The sequence below is a fragment of the Erythrolamprus reginae genome, chromosome 7, assembly GCF_031021105.1.
Source record: "Erythrolamprus reginae isolate rEryReg1 chromosome 7, rEryReg1.hap1, whole genome shotgun sequence".
In the NCBI taxonomy this organism is placed as follows: domain Eukaryota; kingdom Metazoa; phylum Chordata; class Lepidosauria; order Squamata; family Dipsadidae; genus Erythrolamprus; species Erythrolamprus reginae.
In genome coordinates, this window is record NC_091956.1 from 79,227,426 (window position 1) to 79,252,485 (window position 25,060).

A 25,060-nucleotide genomic window follows, 5' to 3' on the forward strand; every position below is an offset into this window, starting at 1 on the left:
TGAATATTTTATCACTCAACCTTCCCTTTCCTCTTCTGCAGAGAATCACATACTCGCTCTCTGCTTTTACCATGAAGTTCTGGCCTCAAAGTAAATGTCATTGAATAGACTGAGACTTGTGTAATAGGCTGCAACACAATTTTGAAAGGGCAGAATCAGCATTGTGATTCTAGAACACATCTTTTTTTAATTTATTTGGATATCAGAGTAGTAGATATCATTGAGAAAGATTGTTTTCTAATTTTAAAAAATAAAATGAAATTAAAAACATAGATAAAAATAAATATTACTTATTAGTACATATATTGACTGCAACTAGAATGGCAATAGCCCAATATTGGAAACAACCAAAACCTCCTGACGATGCATTGATACTTAAAAAAAAATATTAGATTGTGCAGAATCTGATGCATTGACTTTTAAATGGAAAAACAAGGAAGACTCCGACTATTATAAAACATGGAAGTACTTTTATGATTGGTTTAAAAGAAGAAATGAAAACTCAAATTAAAATACAACAATAGCAATACCTTTTTTCCCTTTTTTGATATAATAAATTACAAATGATATACATATAGTAATTTTTAGAAAAAAATCTGTATGAAACGAAACTAAGTAAGAATGTATGAAGGCGGCTAAGAAAATAAAAACAATTTAAAAATAGATGGATAACCAAAAGAAATAATAGTAGATACCGATTGTATACTTCACCAGAAAATAATTCAATTTTAGAGAAGATGACTTATGACTTTCCTCCTCATAAGAGAATTTAAATAATATATATTATATTATTTGTTTATTGTTATAGTCAATATTGTTTATTGTACTTAAATAAGTAATTAATTAATATTATTATTATAATTTATTATTATTTTTGTCTGAATGTGTTTTGTTTAGTCTTGTTTTGTTTCATTTTTTTGTCTATTTTCTTTTTGTTGTTTTTGTAAATGTGTATATATATATTTTAAACTAATAAAATTTTTCAAAAGACAAAACAAAACACAGAATTTGGGAAATTAGGGTTTTCCCTAATAAAAAAGCCATGCCATCATGGTCTACAAATTTGCTTTTATGATATTACATACTTACTTATCCCCATTTTCATCCTGGACGGTTGTAAGATGGCGCTGTACCGCCAGGAGCATCTTTACATCGCCTGTGACTGCGTAGTCGAAAAGAGCATTCGCGTGTCGTTTAGCAAGTTCCATGGCTTTTTCCCAAAAGACGGCGTCTGTAGGGAGTGGAATTATCAGATTCAGTTCTAATCATTAAGTGTTGTACCACATGATTCTTGACAAATCTATATATTTATTTTATGTACGCTGAGAGCATCTGCACCAATGACAAATTCCTTGTGTGTCCAATCACACTTGGCCAATAAAGAATTCTATTCTATTCTATTCTATTCATTCAAAGTTCAGTTAAATAGACTCGGGGCGGCTCACAGCAATAATAATACAATGTAAACAAATCTAATATTTAAGTTAATTTAAAACCCCAATTTAGAAACCAATCATACATACTAGCATACCATGCATAAATTTTATAAGCCTAGGGGGAGGGGAAGTCTCAATTCCCCCATGCCTGACGACAGAGGTGGGCTTTAAGGAGCTTACGAAAGGCAAGGAGGGTGGGGGCAACTCTGATATCTGGGGGGAGTTGGTTCCAAAGGGTCGGGGCTGCCACAGAGAAGGCTCTTCCCCTGAGTCCTGCCAGACGACATTGTTTAGTTGACGGGACCCGGAGAAGACCAACTCTGTGGGACCTAACTGGTCACTGGGATTCGTGTGGCAGAAGGCGGTCCTAGAGATATTCTGGTCCGATGCCATGAAGGGCTTTATAGGTCATAACCAACACTTTGAATTGTGACCGGAAACTGATCGGCAACCAATGCAGACTGCTGAGTGTTGGTGTGACAAGTTTATAAAACTTAAAACAGCACATCAACCATTTCTAGATGACAGGTTACAACGATAAAACAGCACATTTTAACATTTATATTCGTAGTCTTGAATAAATAACTAGAAGGTGCCTGAATTAGAAAATTGATTTCTCAGTTTCCAAAAATGACCAAATCCAAGCATCGGGAAGTACAGAAATCATTTAAGAATTGCACGTAAGAGTCACAACTTTATCTGTACTTCACCTTCCTAAATCACTGCAAGGATGCTAAGTAAACTTTGTCAATTACCTTGTAAATTAATGTTGGCACTAGCCTCTTCTTCGATCTCAGCAACTGAGCCAGGGCTTGTTTTGCTTTTATCTTCAATCTCTACTTTTTCCTTGGATTTCTCGTTGTGTTTTGTGTTACAGCACATTTGATTCTCTTTTTTGGGCATGCCATTTGAGACTCCTTAAAAAGAGAAACATGGAAGTTTTAATTAAAATCCAACACTCTGTGTGTGTGTGTGTGTGTGTGTGTGTGTATACATATATACACACACACACATACATTCGACACAAAAATATGTAACCCTTCCCCGGTGCAGAGCTGAAGGGATTGGATACTGTAGCCTAGAGGTTAATTCTCTGCCTTACTCCAAGGCAAAGGTTGCAGGTTCAAGTCCCAGTGGGTATGGCTAGCTGATGAGGCCAAAATAAGGCCGAAATAGATCTATCCTAGTCTCCCTTAATTTTCAAATTCAGCAAAAAAACATGCAACACACACCTATATATATACCCACTAAAACTCTCATTGTGTATTGGACAAAATAAATAAATAAATAAATAAAATAAAAATAAAACCAGCAGGCAGATTGCATCAGAGTATAAATGGCAAAAGTTGTGGCTTGTCTTCTTGTTACACTCAAAGTGAATTCCAAGAGATGCTGACATCATTTTCCACTAAGCAAAGACCACTGGTCCAGTAGTTTTTGGCACAATTAAATAACCCGAACACCCAAACAGTTATTGCAGAAATGATCTGGGGTTGTCCTTTTGGCTATGCTAGCCCTCACCACCCTCTAAGTTGTAACTGAGTTGTACAATAGGACCCTGCTGCAAGTGGATGCTCTGTTTGTGTGTGTGTGTGTGTGTGTGTGTGTGTGTGTGTGTGTGTGATTCAGAGTGTGATTGTCTGGTGAGATAAGGATAACTCTGTTCCCTGTAGATTGTTACTTTCCTGAAATACGTTCTCCCTTGTAACAATTGAAAAACTATTCTATTGGCTTTAAAGATTCAAAGTCACAATTCAAAGTGTTGGTAATGACCTTTAAAGCCCTACATGGCATTGGGCCAGAATACATCCGGAACCGCCTTCTACCGCACGAATCCCAGCGGCCGATAAGGTCCCACAGAGTTGGCCTTCTCCGGGTCCCGTCGACCAAACAATGTTGTTTGGTGGGCCCCAGGGGAAGAGCCTTCTCTGTGGTGGCCCCGTCCCTCTGGAATCAACTCCCCCCAGAGATTAGAACGGCCCCCACCCTCCTTGTCTTTCACAAATTACTCAAGACCCACCTTTGTCGCCAGGCATGGGGGAGTTAGGATATTCCTTCCCCTAGGCCTTTACAAGTTATGTATGGTATGTTTGTGTGTATGTTTGGTTTTTATAATAAGGGTTTTTAGTTGTTTTATTAAATTGGATTGTTACATGTTGTTTTTTATCATTGTTCTTAGCCGCCCTGAGTCTGCGGAGAGGGGCGGCATACAAATCCAATAAATAATAAATAATAATAATAATAATAAAGATGTGCACGAGATGAAAAACATAGTGGAGAACATAAGAAAAACTAAGAATACAAGGGTTAGGGAAATGAGAAAGAAAATATTACATAAGGGGTATTACACACTGTTCTGCCGGCTTATGACACAAGCCTTCAATTAAATGTAAAAGTAACCAAAACAGACACACACACACACGGGAAAATGCAACAATAGTTTCTTTATCCAAAGAAAAATAGAAGCAAAACCCCCTTTTTAAATTCAAAGGGATTTCTTGTAAAAACAAAACACACTTGAATGCAGTGAGATAACAAAGACAATAAGGTTCAAGTCTAGATCCTATTTAAGGGAATCCAATCCAATTCAATCCAGTAACTATGATCTGGGAAAACCCATTCTCCCCTTTTCCATATTTCCTTCCTAGGTTGTTGGCGGTGGGGATATTTCAGATTGCCCTCAAACCCGTTCCTTTACAAAGACCACACTTATAGGCAGAATTAAATACTCTAAAAATTAAATGAATTTGTGTAATCATACAGTGGCACCTCTACTTACGAACTTAATTCGTTCCGTGACCAGGTTCTTAAGTAGAAAAGTTTGTAAGTAAGATCAATTTTTCCCATAGGAATCCATGTAAAAGCAACTAATGTGTGCGATTGGGGAGACCACAGGGAGGGTGGAGGCCCTGTTTCCTCCCAGGAGAGTCCTAGAGAGGCCCCACAGAGGCTTCCCCCCGCCTTTTCTGTCCCTGTTTCCTCCCATGAGATTCCTAGAGAGGCCCCATGGAGGCTTCTCTCTGCCTTTTCCGGTTACAGTTTCGGACGCTTGGGTTTATAAGTGGACTCCATAGTGTCATCCCCAAACCCCCAACACTTTACCCTTAGATTATCTACGGTTGACCTATCCAGATTCCTAAGAGGTCAGTAAGGGGCGAGTACAAGTGCACTAGAGTGCCTTCCGTCCCCTATCCTATTGCTCTCCTATATCTCCTATACCTTTCTTCTATTCCTATATCTCTTCTTCTATTCTTTCATTGATATGTTCTATTACTATATCTTCTTTTCTATTATTTCTTAGATATATTTTACTATGAGTATCTCTTCTATAACCTTCATCATGTATTTTACTATGTGTATATAGATATATACCCACTAAAACCCTCATTGTGTATTGGAGAAAATAAATAAATAAAAATAAATAAATAAAATGGTTCTTGAGAAGAGGCAAAAAAATCTTGAACACCCGGTTCTTATCTAGAAAAGTTCGTAAGTAGAGGCGTTCTTAGGTAGAGGTACCACTGTACTTAGATTACTTGACTACTAATAGTAATAACACAAATAATATTACAATGTATAACACAAATAAGAAGGAAAAAAAACCTTTGATTTTTACCGTGTTTCATTCCTGCACCACTTTTGTTTGTGCTAGAATGGAAATGCATTGCGCCGTAACTGGAAAACCCATATGGTTGGTACCCATATCCTAAATGAAAAAAGGAAAGATTAAAAGGTTACATTTTATTAATTGTAGCTTTTTTCAGATGAACAGGATTCAGAAATAAACTACTGATTCAAGTGTGTTATTAAATATTTCCATGTGACAAAATTATCTGGAGGATTTCTTGATCTGATGAATCTCTATGGAAGCATTTTTGGTTTGTGTCTGGGGAGAAAAATCCAGATTATAAGTAATAAAAACAAATATAAAGAAGGCATTTTCTGAACTTTTAAAATTAAACTGCATCTATAGATGTTTATAACATGTTTGTGTCAGGTTATCTCTTTCCAATTTTATCATAAACAAGAGAAACATAAATTATTTATACAGAGCCATCCAACTCTGTAGGGAATTAAATACACGGGGTGGACAAAAAAATGAAAACACTTGACTTTTTTGGCATCATAATGTTTGAACACGTTCGAATCAATCAAAACTTGACATATTTTAATGTTTGTTTGTTTTTATTCTGTTATTTGATATGCTTTTTTAAGCTTTATTCTGTTATTTGATATGCTTTTTTAACCTTCTTTTAAACAGAAATTTAAGGAAATTGGTTATAACCTTCTAGAAATGGCAGACCTCTCAGACTTTCAAAGAGGCCAAATTGTTGGTGCTCGAATGGCAGGCCCTAGCGTAACAGAAAATGCCCGAATGTTTGGCATTTCAAGAGGTAATGTCTCAAAAGTAATGACTGCTTTTGAAAGAGAAGGGAAAACGTCCTCAGCCAAGCACAGGTCTGGTCGAAAGTCGAAGATGTCTGAGAGAGACCGTCAGACTCTAAAGCGAATTGTTAGAGCGGATCACAAGACCGCAGCTCCTAAAATCACTGCAGAGCTCAATAGACACGTACAGAACCCAGTTTCCCCAAAAACTGTTCGAAGGGAGCTTCGCAAATCTGGATTCCAAATCTGGATTTTCAAGGTGTTTCCATTTCTTTGTCCACCCCCTGCGTATAGACCAGTGTTTCCCAACCTTGGCAACTTGAAGATATCTGGACTTCAACTCCCAGAATTCCCCAACCAGCATTGATATAGACTGTACTGATGGCAGTAATTTAGAACCAGTGTATCTTCCATTATCCATTCATAATTCCATTCGCTTTATTCTTTACCTGATCCAGCGCTGCCGCCACCATTTCCTCCTCCTACGCCTCCATACATTCCACCTCCTGCAGCGCCTGCGCCACTTCCGCCAAAACTATCGGAGAAGTTCGGCATGAGCTTCTGTCGTTTCCTTAGCACTTCCTCTTTATCTACATTTTTGACAAAAAAAATAATATAAGAGAGAGATGCAACCAAAGTATTAGCAATTAGCCCAGCTTAATGTCTCTCCGAGACCACCTTTTGACGCACGAATCCCAGCGACCTGTTAGGTCCCACAGAGTTGGCCTTCTCCGGGTCCCATCGACTAAACAATGCCGTTTGGCGGGACCCAGGGGAAGAGCCTTCTCTGTGGAGGCCCCGACCCTCTGGAACCAGCTCCCCCCGTAGATTAGGATTGCCCCCACCCTCCTTGCCTTTCGCAAACTTCTTAAAACCCACCTCTGCCATCAGGCATGGGGGAATTGAGACATCTCCCCCAGGCTTATATAGTATGGTATGCTTGTGTTGTATGTTTTTAAAATAATGGGTTTTTAAATATTTTTAAAATATTAAATAATATTAAAATATTATTTAATAATATTAAATATTTATTAAATTATATTAAATATTATTTAAATAATATTTGTTTATTATATAATGTTTTATTGTTGTTGTGAGCCGCCCCGAGTCTGCGGAGAGGGGCGGAATACAAATCTAATAAATGAATGAATGAATGAATGAATGAATGTGGAAATTTGGCTCTTCAATCCTCTCATCTAGGTCATTTATGAAGATGTTAAATACCACTGGGCACAAGACAGAACTTGAAGTACCCCACATGATATAGATTGGGTAATGGATAGACAAGTAGACAGACAGACAGAAAGACAGACGTGTGTGTGTGTGTGTGTATGTGTGTGTGAGAGAGAGAGAGAGAGAGAGAAAGATATGGGGAAATATCCATGAGATTTTACACAAAGGATATTTTTTATAAAAATATTTCTCTAAGTTGTGAAGCAAATGTCTGTAATTTAAGTTTCCCACCTGTATGTGTGCTCTTCATCAGGGTCCCATGGAATTTTTAAAAAATCAGAATACCATATTGGATATATAATATTTCTTTCTTATGTGTTGTAAGCCGCCCCAAGTCCTTGGAGAGGGGCGGCATATAAATCAAATCAAACCAAATCAAATCAAATCATGAATGAAATCAAATCAATAAATGAATGAATGAATGAATGAATGAGTAAATAAATACATCTATAACATATTAATAGTCAGTCCAAAGGAGGACAAAACATTGAGAAAGCAGAGAGACAATAAAATAGCAGCATAGGCCAAGGTCAAATTTTGGCATTTCTAGGTAAGAAAAAAATTCTAAAAGAAGCAGATGTAAAATTTGAATGAGCCTAGATCTCCAAAACAAAAAAAGAGCTTAAGTAGAGTGGAAGAAGCCTTCCCTGGACAATGTTGTTTGGCGGGCCCCAGGGGAAGAGCCTTCTCTGTGGCGGCCCCGGCCCTCTGGAATCAACTCCCCCCGGAGATTAGAACGGCCCCCACCCTCCTTGTCTTTCCCAAGTTACTCAAGACCCACCTATATCGCAAGGCATGGGGGAACTAAGACATCTCCCCCAGGCTTTTTATATTTCATTTTTGGTGTGTATGGGTTGTATGGTTTTTAATTATTGGGGGCATAGTTCCCTCTAAGCTGAGCAGTGAGCAATCGCTCACTTAAAAATCATCAACTCAGAGTTTTTCAAACCTGCCCAGAAGCCGTGAGGGAAAGAGTGCCGCCCAGTCCCAAAGGGACTGCCGCTCAGACACTATACTTTTCCGCCCACCCCCCCAAAAAATTAGAGGGAACACTGATTGGGGGTTTTATATATATTTTATTATTAGATTTGTCCCATTGTTATACTGTTTTTATTACTGTTGTGAGCCGCCCCGAGTCTTTGGAGAGGGGCGGAATACAAATCTAATAATTAATAATTAATAATAATAATAATAATAATATGGCAGACAAATTGCATAAAAAGTCTGACATGGTATAAGATAACTTCTGGGTATAGTATATGAACTTTACTAATATTCTTTTCTTTCAAAGTTATACTTCCTTAGATGATTCTCCATAAAAGTTCATCCCCCCTTGGATTAACACCAAGCTACCCAATTTACGAGTGGTACAGAGTAACAATAATATAAAATAAATATATATTTATACACTTTGACAATATTCAACTAGTATACTTGTAACTTCATTCATCATTATATCCAAAGTAGGCCACTGTATCTGGGCAATTCCCTCAGTGATACAGATAGATAGCCAACCAACCCCAGGGTAGATCAGTAGGGGCCTTGGGAGTTTTTGAAAGTTTCTGCAAAGTTCAATATACACCGCAAAGATTTCTAAATCCTAAAAAAAGAAGTGTACAGAGTTCATCAATTCAGCGGTAAACCTGGAAATTCCCTAAAGCACATCACTTCCTCTCAGTTATCATAACAGCCTAGATGAAGAATAAACCAACGGTTCCCTCATTTATCCATCTCATCTATCATGCTTTGCTTGTTATATGCCAATCCTTTCATCCTTTAAATACTTTCCTCAGGTGTGACAGTTTTCAGTCTCACAAACTGATTTGAGATCAGTTTTCCCCTCTGAGTATTCGTAAGAATGGGAGACTATTCAGTGGGAGAATATTTCAAGAATATTCTTGAAATAAAATACATTGCTTTTGTTTATCTGTGTTCAATGCCAAGAATGAGTCTACTGTTTGGCTAGACAACAACTAGTCTACTGTTTTGCTAGCGTGGGCCTTCTCCGGGTCCCGTCAACTAAACAATGTCGTTTGGCAGGACCCAGGGGAAGAGCCTTCTCTGTGGCGGCCCCCAGCCCTCTGGAACCAACTCCCCCCAGAGATTAGAATTGCCCCCACCCTTCTCGCCTTTCGTAAGCTTCTTAAAACCCACCTCTGCTCTCCGGCATGGGGGAATTGAGATTCTTTCCCCCTTAGGCCTTTACAATTTATGCATGGTATGTTTTGTATGTATGTTTGGTTTTATAATAAGGGTTTTTAATTGTTTTACTATTGGATTGTCACATGTTGTTTTATCACTGTTGTTAGCCGCCCCGAGTCCACGGAGAGGGGCGGCATACAAATCCAATAAATGAATGAATGAATGAATGAATGAATGAATGAATGAATAAATAAATAAAATTTAGTCCAGTGTTTTTCAACCAGTGTGCCGTGGCACACTAGTGTGCTGTGAGACATGGTCAGGTGTGACCTGGGGAAATTAAACATCATTATTATTATTATTATTATTATTATTATTATTATTATTATTATTTAGATTTGTATTCTAATACAACAAACTACGGCCCGCGTGCCAGATACGGCCCGCGGAGGCCATTTATACGGCCCGACACCAGCCGCCTCCATCCGAACATAAACATTCCCCTCACAATACTTCCAGCTATCAGCGACAGGAATGAGTGGAGGCACAGGGAACGCTCACTGACCAATCACCCTCTAGGTTTCATCCCAACCACTAGGGATGAACCAATAGCAGGCCGCCTCTCATCCACAGCCAGGAAGGTCCCTACTCGGGCTGCCGCGCACTTGTCATTGTGTGGCCGCGGCGAGTAGTTGAAGCTGTTACTCCTCCCCATGGTCCCGATTTCTAATCCTGGTCAAGGCTGGAGGTAAATGTTGCCACCACTAGATGAAGCCTCAGCTGGTTTTGTCTATCCTGATGGTGTATATAGATATTTGACCTTTTTCTTTTTATTAGAGGCCCCTCAATGCACCACAAACTATATTATTAACTATATGTATAGTATGTACTGTGTTAGAGTGTCATTTTGTGTCATTTTGGTTGGTGGTGTGCTTCAGGATTTTGTAAATGTAAAAAATGTGTCGCGGTTCAAAAAAGATTGAAAAATCACTGATTTAGTGTATGGGCTGTATATTACTTCCATGAATTTATTTCCAGCTTCTTCATTGATTTTTATTTTGCATATAATAAAACATTTGAAAGAACTGATAATGGGCTATATTTATTTATTTTATTCATTAATTGGACTTGTATGCCGGCCCTCTCCGTGGACTCGGGGTGGCTCGCAACATATATAAAATATATTAATTCTAATTAATTTAATTATATTACCAAAATGAAAATATAAAACTGAACATTATATCTTAGTAGTATATTAATACAATTTATGGATATTAGAATTGATTTTAATGATGCGATCTATAATATAAAAATGGAAATATAGATGTAGATTTTATAAGATAGTAGAGTATTATAAACTGTATTTCTTTATGGATCTGATCATAGTTAGATTTTTCCCCCTGTATTAGTTAGACTTCTATGATTAGCGGAGCAATTGTAGCTCCTTTAAATGTTAAATGTTGTCTGTATTGTCTGTCCCAAAGTAAAACAATAAAAATATGTAAAAAAAAATATTATATATACATAGAAACATAGAAGATTGACAGCAGAAAAAGACCTCATGGTCCATCTAGTCTGCCCTTATACTATTACCTGTATTTAATCTTAGGATGGATATATGTTTATCCCAGGCATGTTTAAATTATGACACTTTAAGTATTCCATTGTGGATACAGCTTACTCAAATTTGTAAATATTTATGGGTTTCTCTCAAGAAATCCAACTTGGGTGCATCCATTAAGAACTTAAGATAGACATCAAGCTTACCTTTCCCATCTTTAAAAGGTGTGATAAAATGAAGTCAGTGTAAATTTTACTGCCTTTCTTCAGAATGGGGCCTAATTTTCACAACACTACAATCTTTGATTGCCTATATGACTGTAGTAACCGAGTAGTTGATGCATGGAACTCACTACCAGATTCTGTAGTATCATCACCTAACCCCCAAAACTTTACCCGTAGACTATTCATTATTGACCTCTCCAGATTCCTAAGGGGTCAGTAAGTGGCATGCATAAGTAGACCAGTGTGCCTCCCGTCCCCTGTCCTACTATTTCTCTTTTACTAGTATCATGTATTCATTCATTCATTCATTCATTCATTCATTCATTCATTCATTCATTCATTAGATTTGTATGCCGCCCCTCTCCGAAGACTCGGGGCGGCTAATAACAATAAAAAAGACAATGTAAACAAATCTAATATTAAAAATAATCTAAAAAAGCCCAATTTAAAGAACCACTCATACATACAAGCATACCATGTATAAATTCTATAAGCCTAGGGGGAAGGGAAATTTCAATTCCCCCATGCCTGACGACAGAGGTGGATTTTAAGGAGCTTGCGAAAGGCGAGGAGGGTGGGGGCAACTCTGATATCTGGGGGGAGCTGGTTCCAGAAGACCAGGGCTGCCACAGAGAAGGCTCTTCTCCTGGGTCCCGCCAAACGACATTGCTTAGTCGACAGGACCTGGAGAAGGCCAACTCTGTGGGACCTAACTGGTCGCTGGGATTCGTGCAGCAGAAGGCGGTCCCGGAGATACATGATAGTATACCACCAATACGTACTTGACAAAACAGATAAAATAAAATAAAATATATTAACAACTCTGGAACTTGAAGAAATCATTGGCCAATTAGTGTGCACAGGATCTGTTGCAAAGTCTGAATGTTGTGAATGAAGAAAAATACTGTTAATAAACTAGTTATGGAAGGAAGGTTTTCACAAATACCAGGAAAGAGACATTGTATGTGTTTGTCATTGGTTTACAGGGAAATTAAATGATTGAATTGAATCCAGGGGCTGGGAACTTTACTCAGAACTCTGACTAATGGAAAAATAGCCCAAGGCTACAAAAGAACAGCAGGGATGTAATTACAGTGTTCATAAAGTTGCAAATTTGAAAGTAAATAATGGCTTTTCTTGTTAGAGACGGAAGAGTTTTTCCATTGTGGAAGTTACTAGGTGGTGGTGAATTTTACTTGTGAACTGGAAAAAAAATAGGGAAGCTTCTACAGTAACCACCATCACCACTAATCGTTCGGACCCATCTCCGTACAAATAGTCCTTAAAACTTATCATCACAACTGACTCTCTGATTTTTGTCGCCAAGCGTAACATTTGATAAATGAATTGTGACATGCAACATACACAGCATTGATAATTACCTTTGATTTCAGGATAGTACAGAAAAGGTTTTGGTTCGCTCGTCTCTAGGTCTGATTTTCGCCGTAATTGAACAAAAACCGATGCTGCTTTTGTGATGTTGACATCTCGATACTTTGGTGTTTTGAATACTATTGCAAACTGTAGGCAAACATGATACAGATGATCAAGGTAAGTGCAGTGAACTGTAATAATTCATATACAGTGATACCTTGTCTTACAAACTTAATTGGTTCCGGGACAAGGTTCTTAAGGTGAAAAGTTTGTAAGACGAAACAATGTTTCCCATAGGAATCAATGGAAAAGCGATTAATGCGTGCAAGCCCAAAATTCATCCCTTTTGCCAGCCGAAGCGCCCGTTTTTGTGCTGCTGGGATTCCCGAGGCTCCCCTCCATGGGAAACCCCACCTCCGGACCTCTGTGTTTTTGCGATGCTGCGATTTCACTGAGGCTCCCCTCGCTGGGAAACCCCACCACCAGACTTCTGCTGCCAGCGAAGTGCCCGTTTTTGCGCTGCTGGGATTTCCCTGCAGCATCACAAAAACACAGAAGTCCGGAGGTGGGGTTTTCCATGGAGGGGAGCCTCAGGGAAATCCCAGCAGCGCAAAAATGGCTGCTTCGCTGGCAACGGAAGTCCGGAGGCGGGGCATCCCAGCGGCAGCAGTGGGTTTGTAAGGTGAAAATAGTTTGTAAGAATAGGCAAAAAAATCTTAAACCCCGGGTTTGTATCTCGAAAAGTTTGTATGACGAGGCGTTTGTAAGACGAGGTATCACTGTAATTCATATATTTAAGGTATTATCTTCTTTGCAGTTTATACATCTCTGTACATTCATTACTACTTCATTGAAATAATAGGAAGTGAACTCTGATCAGGTTTTCAAACCCTGACAACTGTTAGAAATTAAAGACCTCCCATTAAAACTTTGTTGTGCATATAATTCCCTTGCCAAAAGAACTTACCTGTCGGTGCACATCAGTAGGCGAAAAGTCTCCAAACCCTTCCCAGACGCCACCACTTTCATCTTCTTCATAAAAACGGATTTGAATATCATCTGGAAGCGAGAAAACATGAATAATAGGTCGTGATTCATATTTATTCTCTGCTTTAATGCAGGAGCAGTAATCTCAGGGTCAGGATGACTTAAAATGGGCTGGATTAGGTTGCAAAGACTGAGGATTCCTTTTCCCCAAGTGCATTATTTTACATTTGGAAACATTAAACTGCAGTTTCCATTGCTTTGACCATTTATCTAGTAAAGCTAAATCATTTACCATATTACAGACGCCTCCAGGAATATCAACCCTATTACACACTTTAGAGTCATCGGCAAATAGGCAAACCTTCCCTACCAAACCTTCCCCTATGTCACTCACAAACATATTAAAAAGAATAGGACCCAGAACAGACCCTTGTGGCACACCGCTTGTAACCTGTCTCTGCTCAGAATACTCGCCGTTAACAATAACTCTCTGATGTCTACCCTTCAGCCAGCTGCAAATCCACTGAACTATCCAGGGATTAAGTCCATTCTCCACTAATTTATCTATCAGCTCTTTATGTGGAACCATATCAAAGGGTTTGCTGAAGTCATGAAAGCCACATGGATCATGAATCATGAAAGCCACATGGCTAAGGAATCAAAATGTATTCTGCTAAATTGCAAGAATCTGGGTCTATGTTTTTTACAGGTGAATTTTAAAAGGAGTAGAGAAGTGGAGGTTGGAATAAAATAGTCAAAAAAGGAAGAGTACGTTCCTCTCCATCCTACTGAAGCAACAGGAGCTAGTTTGGCCCAGTGACTAAGACACCAGACTAGAAATCAGGAGACGACGAGTTCTAGTCCCATCTTAGGCAGAAAATGAACTGAGTGACTTGGGCTAGATACTCACTCTCAGACGAGGAAGAACAGGTAAGGGCAAACCACCTCTGAAATCTCGCCAAGAAAACTACAGGGATTTGTTCAGTCAGCAGGAATCAACACTTACTCAAAGACGCATGAACACACACGCACGTTTTGTCTGGATGAAATTGAAGAGAATTAGATGTGATACTGGAAGAAGAGCCCCATGCCCCGTATCAATGGAAATGGAAAGGTTCCCTGTGTTGCAATTGTGCAAACCTATGCAAACCAGTCATGGGCTTACCTAGGCATGCCCATGTTTCACCAACACTCCGCAGTCTGCATTGGTTGCTGATCAGTTTCCGGTCACAATTCAAAGTGTTGGTTATGACCTATAAAGCCCTTCATGGCATTGGACCAGAATATCTCCGAGACCGCCTTCTGCCGCATGAATCCCGGCGACCGATTAGGTCCCACAGAGTGGGCCTTCTCTGGGTCCCGTCAACTAAACAATGTCGGTTGGCGGGCCCCAGGGGAAGAGCCTACTCTGTGGCGGCCCCAACTCTCTGGAACCAGCTTCCCCCAGAGAATAGGACTGCCCCTACTCTCCTTGCCTTTCGTAAGCTCCTTAACACCCAGCTTTGTCGTCAGGCATGGGGGAACTGAGACATCTCCCCCGGGCATATACAATTTATACATGGCATGTTTGTAGGTATGTTTGTTTAGTAAATGGGTTTTTTTAAATATTTTAAATTATAATTTAGATTTGTCATGAATTGTTTTGTTTTGCTGTGAGCCGCCCCGAGTCTGTGGAGAGGGGCGGCATACAAATCTAAATAATAAATAAATAATAAATAAATTAAACATATTGCGTTTAAGATTTGCCCACGACGTGGGTTCTTTAGTTTGATGTGTATGAAACAACCACCAAAAGCAATCGCCTAGATCAGGGGTAGGCAAAGTTGGCTCTTCTAGGACATGTGGACTACAACTCCCAGAATTCCTGTGCTAGCATGATTGGCTCAGGTATTCTGGGAGTTGAAGTCCACAAGTCATAGAAGAGCCAACTTTGCCTACCCCAGGCTTAGATAGCTAAACTGTACATCCAATTATAAGTTCATTTCTGTACCCCTTTAGAGGCTTTGTATATAATTCCATTGATTGTGTGTACAGTGTTCCCTCGATTTTTGCGGGTTCGAACTTCGTGAATAGCCTATACCACGGTTTTTCAAAAAATATTAATTAAAAAATACTTCGCGGGTTTTTTTCTATACTGCGGTTTTTCCTCCCCAATGACATCATACGTCATCGCCAAACTAATAATTTTTGCAAATAACAAAAAAATAATTATTATTGTTAATAAATAATTATGTTTATAAATATCAGGATCACTAAGTGTCTTATTCAACGGTGAGTACCAGAAATAATAATGAGTAAATGGTTGTTAAGGGAACGGGAAATGGTAATGAGCCGGGGTGGCGCAGCAGGTAGAGTGCTGTACTGCAGGCTACTGAAGCTGACTGTAGATCTGTAGGTCAGCGGTTCAAATCTCATCACCGGCTCAAGGTTGACTCAGCCTTCCATCCTTTCGAGGTGGGTAAAATGCGGACCCGGATTGTGGGGGCAATAGGCTGGCTCTGTTCAAAAGTGCTATTGCTAACATGCTGTAAGACGCCCTGAGTCTAAGGAGAAGGGCGGCATAAAAATCTAATAAATAAATAAATAAATAAATAAATAAATAAATAATTTAGGGGTTTAAAGTGTTAAGGGAAGGCTTATGGTACTGTCCATAGCCAAAAATGGTGTATTTACTTCCGCATCTCTACTTCGCGGAAATTAGACTTTCGCGGGCGGTCTCAGAACGCATCCCTCGTGAAAATCGAGGAAACACTGTATATGTTTACATCTTTTCTATTATTTTCTCATGATATGCTAACACTGTGGGGAACAGAAATAAAATCAAATCTTCAAAACTATGGAAAAATTGGAAGGATTGGGAAAGTAGCTAATTATTTGGACTCATTAATGGAATTATTACCCTCCCAGAAGGGAAAAGTGTTTAGGAGGTCCAGAACTACGAAGTAATCTCAAGTGGACTGTCTTCTTGGGGAAAAATATAAATTTGGAGTTAAAACAACAACTGCAGTATCAATGTAATCCAACTGTGGAGGAAGAACCTCAATGATTCTTAAATTGTTGCTTTTTCTCCCCGTCTTGAATCCTAATGCTGGAATCATATAAATATAATTTTAAAATTACAGATTGTGTACAAACATTTAGGCAACCAAGTTTACGGTATTTTCTTACGAAATCTGGGAATCACTAAACTGTACCACCGCAAAAAAGTTGTTAAAAATGTTGTAGCTAATGTTTCCTTTTTTTTCTTAATTGATTAAAATAAATCAGTTTATAGTATAGGCTGCTAAAACAGGTTCAATGTATCCTGCGTCAAAAATTACATGGATGTAGCGATACAGTCCTCATATACTTGGAGAATGTCTAAATGGATAAAATTTGTGGGCTATCATCTCTGATAAACGTATACAGTGTTCCCTCGATTTTTGCGGGGGATGCGTTCCGAGACCGCCTGCGAAAGTCGAATTTCCGCGAAGTAGAGATGCGGAAGTAAATGCACTATTTTTGGCTATGAACAGTATCACAAGCCTTCTCTTAACACTTTAAACCCCTAAACTGCAATTTCCCATTCCCTTAGCAACCATTCAGATTATTACTCACCATGTTTATTTATTAAAGTTTATTAAAAAAAATATTTATTAAAGGCGGACGAAAGTTTGGCAATGACGTATGACGTCATTGGGCGGGAAAAACCGTAGTATAGGGGAAAAAACAGCAAAGAATTTTTTAATTAATATTTTTGAAAAACCGTGGTATAGCCGTTTCACGAAGTTCGAACCCGCGAAAATCGAGGGACCGCTGTACTTTGTTTTTGAGCATTGGACAATTTTTTCCTGACTAATTATGGAGAGTTTTTAATAATAGATTTCTACATAGAATTCTTTCATATAAAAGTATTTATTGATTTTTAAAAAGTATCACATTTCTCAGTGCACAATGAGAGACCTCAATTAACGCTGTTGTGAGGAAAAAAACATATTTACTAAGGGAAATCCCCACTTTGGAGTTTCCATTTACTCAGAGTCTTATTTAAATCAGTTAAGAAATTTATTTCACTTCCCTATCTTGGATTGGGAAGGACTTTGTCAGACTTGATACCTTTCTTTTTATCATTTGCAAAATCTATATCATATCTCTCTTATTACAAACTAGACAACACAGTATCAACAGTAGAGACCTTCAAATTTCTAGGTTCTATCATATCTCAAGACCTAAAATGGTCACCTAACATCAAAAACATCATCAAAAAAGCACAACAAAGAATGTTCTTTCTGCACCAACTCAAGAAGCTCAAACTGCCCAAGGAGCTGCTGATACAGTTCTACAGAGGAACCATTGAGTCTGTCATCTGCACCTCTATAACTGTCTGGTTTGGTGCTGCAACCCAACAAGACCGACACAGACTTCAGAGGAGAATCAGAACTGCAGAAAAAACCATGGCTGCCACCCTGCCTTCCATCGAGGACCTGTATACTGCACGAGTCAAAAACAGGGCGGGGAAAATATTTACTGACCCCTCGCATCCTGGACACAAACTGTTTCAACTCCTACCGTCAAAGCGTCACTACAGAGCACTGCACACCAAGACAACTAGACACAAGAACAGTTTTTCCCCGAATGCCATCACTCTACTAAACAAATAATTCCCTCAACACTGTCAGACTTTTTACTAAATCTGCACTTCTATTTCTACTAGTTTTTCTCATCATTCCTATCACCCATTTCCTCCCAGTTATGACTGTAACTTGTTGCTTGTATCCTAAGATTTTTATTAATATTGATTGTTTCTTCATTGCTTATTCGACCCCTATGACAATCATTAAGTGTTGTACCACACGATTCTTGACAAATGTATCTTTTTCTTTTATGTACACTGAGAGCATCTGCACCAAAGACAAATTCCTTGTATGTCCAATCACACTTGGCCAATAAAAATTCTATTCTATTCTATTCTATTATCAAACCAATGCTTGGCTTTTGAATAATTATTGCAAATTTCTAATATTTAGAAGCATTATTTTATTAATAAATGTTACAGTACAAATTTTCCATTGTCCCCCCAAAAGAAAACAGGACAGTAATCTATATTGTGTTGGTAATAAGTGTTGGTAATGACCTTTAAAGCCCTTCATGGCAGAATACCAGAATACCTCCGGAACCGCCTTCTACCGCACGAATCCCAGCGGCCGATAAGGTCCCAGAGTTGGCCTTCTCCGGGTCCCAATGTCGTTTGGCGGGCCCCAGGGGAAGAGCCTTCTCTGTGGTGGCCCCGGCCCTCTGGAATCAACTCCCCCCGGAGATTAGAACGGCCCCCACCCTCCTTGTCTTTCACAAGTTACTCAAGACCCAGCTATATCGCCAGGCATGGGGGAATTAAGACATCTCCCCCAGGCTTTCTTATATTTTACGTTTGGTATGTATGTGCTGTAAGGTTTTTTAAATTGTTGGGTTTTTTTAATTATAATTTTATTATTAGATTTGTTCCATTGTTATACTGTTTTTATTACTGTTGTGAGCCCCCCCGAGTCTTCGGAGAGGGGTGGCATACAAATCTAATAAATTGAATTGAATTTATTACCCAAACCAGAAAACATCATCAGTGCCAGTACTAACTAGCATTGATGATGTTATCAAGTTTACTAATGAAACATCTGCATGAAAACAACCAAACTCAAAGAGTATAAACGACTCCTCATTTCAACCTTGAGCTCCAAATATTCTCCTTTATTGGAATCTATATTTGTCTGTCTTCTTATCTCATTCTTCCTTTGAAGAATTCAGTTGCATTACTTTTAAATTCCATTTTATTTTTGGAACAAGCTTGTGAAATGAATTAGACTGAGAAACAGTTAATTGTTCCAACAGCATCCAGCTCTTTCCTTATTAACCACCTTTGCTGACTCCCAGAATAGGGTTATATAAATTATTATTATTATTATTATTATTATTATTATTATTATTATTATTATTATTATTATTAATTCGATTTGTATGTATAAATAACTGTGTTCAAGCATGATAGATGCAGTGTTGAGTTCTCACCCTTTTGGACCTTGTCACAAAGTAGGTAAACTTCTTCTCCCCCTGTTACACAGCCTGCAGTCCGATCCATTCGTACAATTTTTAAATTGGATGCATTTGGAGCTTCTGGGGGAGAAAATTAAAGAAAGAATTAAGTCAACTTCAAATTACTTCGGCAGCAAGAATTTTGCCCCAATTTAGAAACATAGAACCATAGAAGACTGACGGCAGAAAAAGACCTCATGGTCCATCTAGTCTGCCCTTATACTCTTTCCTGTATTTTATCTTACAATGGATATATGTTTATCCCAGGCATGTTTAAATTCGGTTACTGTGGATTTATCTACCACGTCTGCTGGAAGTTTGTTCCAAGGATCTACTACTCTTTCATAGAAACATAGAAGACTGCCGACTGCCGGCAGTAAAATAATATTTTCTCATGCTGCTTTTGATCTTTCCCCCAACTAACTTCAGATTGTGTCCCCTTGTTCTTGTGTTCACTTTCCTACTAAAAACACTTCCCTCCTGAACCTTATTTAACCCTTTGACATATTTAAATGTTTCGATCATGTCCCCCCTTTTCCTTCTGTCCTCCAGACTATACAGATTGAGTTCATGAAGTCTTTCCTGATACGTTTTATGCTTAAGACCTTCCACCATAGAAGACTGACAGCAGAAAAAGACTTCGTGGTCCATCTACCTCCTTCATCCACAGCAGTCTTCTTTAACTGTACAACCAAAGATGCCTTAGAGAAGGGGTCTCCAACTGTGGCAACTTTAAGACTTGTGGACTTCAAATCCCAGAATTGCTCAGCCAGCAAAGATGACTAAGGAATTCTGGGAGTTGAAGTTCATAGAAACATTGACGACCAAAAAAGACCTCATGGTCCATCTAGTCTGCCCTTATACTATTTTCTGTATTTTATCTTAGGATGGATATATGTTTATCTCAGGCATGTTTAAATTCAGTTAGTGTGGATTTACCAAGCATGTTAAAGCCAAGCAATTTGGCTTTATTGATACTTGGCTGTATCATCTCCAAAACTGCAAAAATATGCAACAATAATAAATAAGAAAATATTACAGATAGGACTTGTGAGCCCAAAGTTTTCTCTGCTGAACAAGAGTTAAGTGAGTTTTGCCCCATTTTAGAATCTTTCATGCCACAATTGTTAAGAAAATCACTGACTCATTAAGATAGAAATACGGTTGTTAAATGAATTTGGGTTTGCCATTGACTTTGCTTGTCAGAAGGTGGAAAACAAATATTGCAACTGGCATAAATACATGCCAGTTGCCAAAAAAATTAGGAAGCAGCTTTATAAAGGGATTCCATTATGGTATGTCCCTTTGGAAGCCTATGTTCACCCTAACTTCCACAAAAAAAAATAATAATAATAAGATAAAAAGACATAACAAATACCAATGGAGAAACATAGAAACATAGAAGACTGACGGCAGAAAAAGACCTCATGGTCCATCTAGTCTGCCCTTATACTATTTCCTGTGTTTTATCTTAGGATGGATATATGTTTATCCCAGGCATGATTAAATTCAGTTACTGTGGATTTATCTACCACGTCTGCTGGAAGTTTGTTCCAAGGATCTATTCTTCTTTCAGTCAAATAATATTTTCTCATGTTGCTTTTGATCTTTCCCCCAACTAACTTCAGATTGTGTCCCCTTGTTCTTGTGTTCACTTTCCTATTAAAAACACTTCCCTCCTGAACCTTATTTAACCCTTTAACATATTTAAATGTTTCGATCATGTCCCCCCTTTTCCTTCTGTCCTCCAGACTATACAGATTGAGTTCATGAAGTCTTTCCTGATAAGTTTTATGCTTAAGACCTTCCACCATTCTTGTAGCCCGTCTTTGGACCCGTTCAATTTTGTCAATATCTTTTTGTAGGTGAGGTCTCCAGAACTGAACACAGTATTCCAAATGTGGTCTCACCAGCGCTCTATATAAGGGGATCACAATCTCCCTCTTCCTGCTTGTTATACCTCTAGCTATGCAGCCAAGCATCCTACTTGCTTTTCCTACCGCCCGACCACACTGCTCACCCATTTTGAGACTGTCAGAAATCACTACCTCTAAATCCTTCTCTTGCAATACTCAGATTGAGGATTCCTTTTCCCCCAAGTGCATTATTTTACATTTGGAAACATTAAACTGCAGTTTCCATTGCTTTGACCATTTATCTAGTAAAGCTAGAGAAATTAAATCTAGAGCAGAACTAGAAGCTTTAGGCCAAAAAACAGAATGGTGGGAGTATCTACAAATTCAATCGAAATTCAATCAAGACCAAAATGCAGTAGGAATAGCAAAAAATACTGTATTAGACAAAATATGTCTAGGACCCTAGGAGCAACTAATTAATTTTTTTTACTGTTACCTAATACATGCCAGATGCCCAGTGGCCAAATTTTGATCACATGACCCCAGGGAGGCTGCAAGGGTCATAAGTGTAAAAACCCATCCGAAGCCTTTTCTGTTTGTATTTTTTTAAATGTAAGCTTTTCACAATCCTTTTCAAAATGTTAATTAGGTGAAATTGCCCATGCCTGAATATTCAATCTTGCAAGAAAATCCCATTCAAACTGTGATTTAGCTACAGAATGGAAAGAAAAGTACAAAGACACTTACTGCTGTCATATATAGGGTCAGACAAGACTGGCTGAAGTCTCCTTGTAAAGCTACCCGTGCTGTCAGGAAGGAATGCAGTGAACATGAGCCGCACGACACTGAGGTCCATCTCCTTAGTCTGCTGATGTGCTGCCTGACGAATGATTCCGCGTTCCCGTTCTGCAAACCGTAGAGAAGACGTTGGATTATTGTAGCAAGGTGTCTTTTTAATGCCGGTAATCAGCGGTGGTTTGCTACTGGTTCGGAACCGTTTGCGTGAGCCAGTGGTGGAAATTTGGGCCCGTTCCTTGGTCACCGCTGCTTGAAAGGGGCTGGCAACAAACCCTCTGTGCATGTACAAAGGCTTCAATGCATGTGCAGAGGGTCAGAACCCAGATGTAACATGATGCACGGACTTCCGAACCGGTAGGAATGGTAAGAGAAACACACACACACCCGGTGGTAATGGCATCGGACCAGAATATCTCCGAGACCGCCTTCTGCCGCACGAATCCCAGCAACCTGTTAGGTCCCACAGAGTGGGCCTTCTCCAGGTCCCGTCAACGAAACAATGTCGTCTGGCGGGACCCAGGGGAAGAGCCTTCTCTGTGGCGGCCCCAACCCTCTGGAACCAACTCCCCCCTCGGAGATTAGGATTGCCCCCACCCTCCTTGCCTTTCGCAAACTTCTTAAAACCCACCTCTGTCGTCAGGCATGGGGAAATTGATTCCTCTGGGTTCTCATGTATGGTTTGTATGAGATGATTGTTTTTTTATATTAAGGATTTTTAAATTGTCTTTTTAAACTATTGGATTTTTATTGTTTTGTTGTTGTAAGCCGCTCCGAGTCTCCGGAGAGGGGCGGCATACAAATCTAATAAATAATAATAATAATAATAATGTTTCTGTTCTTCTGCATGCATTTGCGCATGCATTTGTCCCAGCGTATTTTGCTTCCGCGCATGTCTAGGGAGCAAAATCTCACAATGGGATGCGCGTGAGAGATTTTGGCAATTTGTTTTGCTTCCATGCATGCGCAGAAGCAAAAAATCACCAAAATATTGCGCATATGTGTGTCCCTTCACAAGATTTTGGGCAGAAGCCAAAATACGCTGCGATACATATGCGCCCATGCAGAACAGAAGCTGTGCACGCAGCGCAACTTTCGCTACCGGTGCGCCGTCCTAATTCATACTGGTAGCAACTCAATATTGCACATAGCTGACATTATAGTGAAGATACATTCTATTCAATGTTATGATTATTCTGAACCGTTTTTTTAATATGCTCAAAGCTTCTCAAGCATGCCCACACACCCCACTGCTATTTCTTCAAGAGATATAGAAAATGCCACAAATTCCCCATTCAGTTCAAAGTCTCCCACCCAGCTATTTGACATGCAAAGGAGTTTGAAAAATAATTATGCATGCTTAACGCTAAGCTTTACTTTGACCATGAAATAAAGAAAAGGCAAAAGAGCGGATAATGTTGAAAAATGTGAGAAATTCATACAACAGAAACCAAAACTGAAAAAGAATCAAAGGAATATGTAGCATAAAATAAATTATTTTCTTTCCCATTAGACTTTATATTAATAATTTTGAAGAAAGTGCTGCACCATTTATTTGAGTGTTGATCATAAATATGATAAAAAGGAGGCAATCGTTTGCTAACTGTAAAGATAACAAAGAGGAATTGTAAAATAATATTTAATTCATGTGTGTAATAGATAATTCTCAACCTACCTGTTAGTTGCCTCTCCCCTCCACCTTCCACTTGTATATAATTGAGATCGGGATGAACGAGGAGACCTGGATTGTACCCTTTTTTACATGCGTCAATCATGCGGTTTTCCAGTGTATCTAATACTTTTTTCTTTGTAACATGTAATATTCCCAGGTTTGGAAATCTGTAGAGAAGTACAAATCATTATATAGATATGATTTGGCGGGGCCATCCTGGAATACCTCCGGAACCGCCTTCTACCGCACAAATCCCAGTGGCCGATAAAGTCCCACAGAGTTGGCCTTCTCCGGGTCCCATCGACCAAACAATGTCGTTTGGTGGGCCCCAGGGGAAGAGCCTTCTCTGTGGCGGCCTCGGCCCTCTGGAATCAACTCCCCCCAGAGATTAGAACGGCCCCCACCCTCCTTGTCTTTCGCAAATTACTCAAGACCCACCTTTGTCGCCAGGCATGGGGGAGTTAGGATATTCCTTCCCCATGGCCATTACAAGTTATGTATGGTATGTTTGTATGTATGTTTGGTTTTTATAATAAGGGTTTTTAGTTGTTTTATTAAATTGGATTGTTACATGTTGTTGTTTATCATTGTTGTTAGCCGCCCCGAGTCTGCGGAGAGGGACTGCATACAAATCCAATAAATAATAATAATAAATAATTATAGGACCAGTCCGCGGTGCCTCTGCCAGGAAAAATGGAGCTTGGGAGGGTCGCCTATGGCCCGCCCAGGCTCCATTTTCAGCCCTCTGCAAAAACATTTTCATTGCAGGAGGATGTCCTGGCCAGAAAATGGGGCCCAGGGGGCTGTCTACAGTGCCCCCAAGCTCCATTTTTCCTGGAAGAGGATTGCAGCAGGCCATCATGGCTAAAAACGGGTGCCCAACCCCGAGCTTAATTTTCACTGGCAGAGGGGCACCCCGAGGCCAAACACAACCCTGATGCGGTTAGACACCCCTTCATTAGACCATAACCAAGAAGACCCAGGTTTAAATGCCACTCAAGTATGATCCCGAACCAACGATCTTGAACCAATAACCTCCCTAACTGGGTTATTGCAATCATGCAATGAAATATTTATTTTATTTATTTATTTATTTGTCAAACAATTATAGGGTGATAATTTGTACATATAAAACATTAGATAAGTAATGATAAAAAGTAGACAATGAGACAGGGATGATAGGCACAATGGTGCGCTTATGCATGCCCCTTACAGACCTCTTAGAAAGGAGGAGAGATCAATTGTAGATAGTCTAAGGTTAAAGGTTTTGGGGTTAGGAGTAGAAACCACAGAATCAGGTAGTGCATTCCAGGCGTTGATTACTCTGTTGC

General features: G+C 39.2%; 1 protein-coding gene across 4 annotated transcripts in view; it reads right to left on the bottom strand.

The window, feature by feature from the left end:
• NFKB1 (nuclear factor kappa B subunit 1) overlaps positions 1–25,060 on the bottom strand; it is a 291,304-nt gene that overhangs the window by 24,437 nt on the left and 241,807 nt on the right. For 3 of the 4 annotated variants that reach the window (XM_070757966.1, XM_070757965.1, XM_070757968.1), the window contains 9 exons: positions 23,733–23,896; positions 22,010–22,168; positions 19,383–19,487; positions 13,324–13,415; positions 12,365–12,503; positions 6,272–6,412; positions 5,053–5,142; positions 2,192–2,353; positions 1,090–1,231 (listed from right to left, as the gene is read on the bottom strand). In XM_070757966.1, coding sequence (XP_070614067.1) covers positions 1,090–1,231; positions 2,192–2,353; positions 5,053–5,142; positions 6,272–6,412; positions 12,365–12,503; positions 13,324–13,415; positions 19,383–19,487; positions 22,010–22,168; positions 23,733–23,896 — 1,194 coding nt within the window. The remainder of the gene's footprint in view (positions 1–1,089; positions 1,232–2,191; positions 2,354–5,052; positions 5,143–6,271; positions 6,413–12,364; positions 12,504–13,323; positions 13,416–19,382; positions 19,488–22,009; positions 22,169–23,732; positions 23,897–25,060) is intronic. The other variant, XM_070757967.1, reaches the window with a different exon arrangement.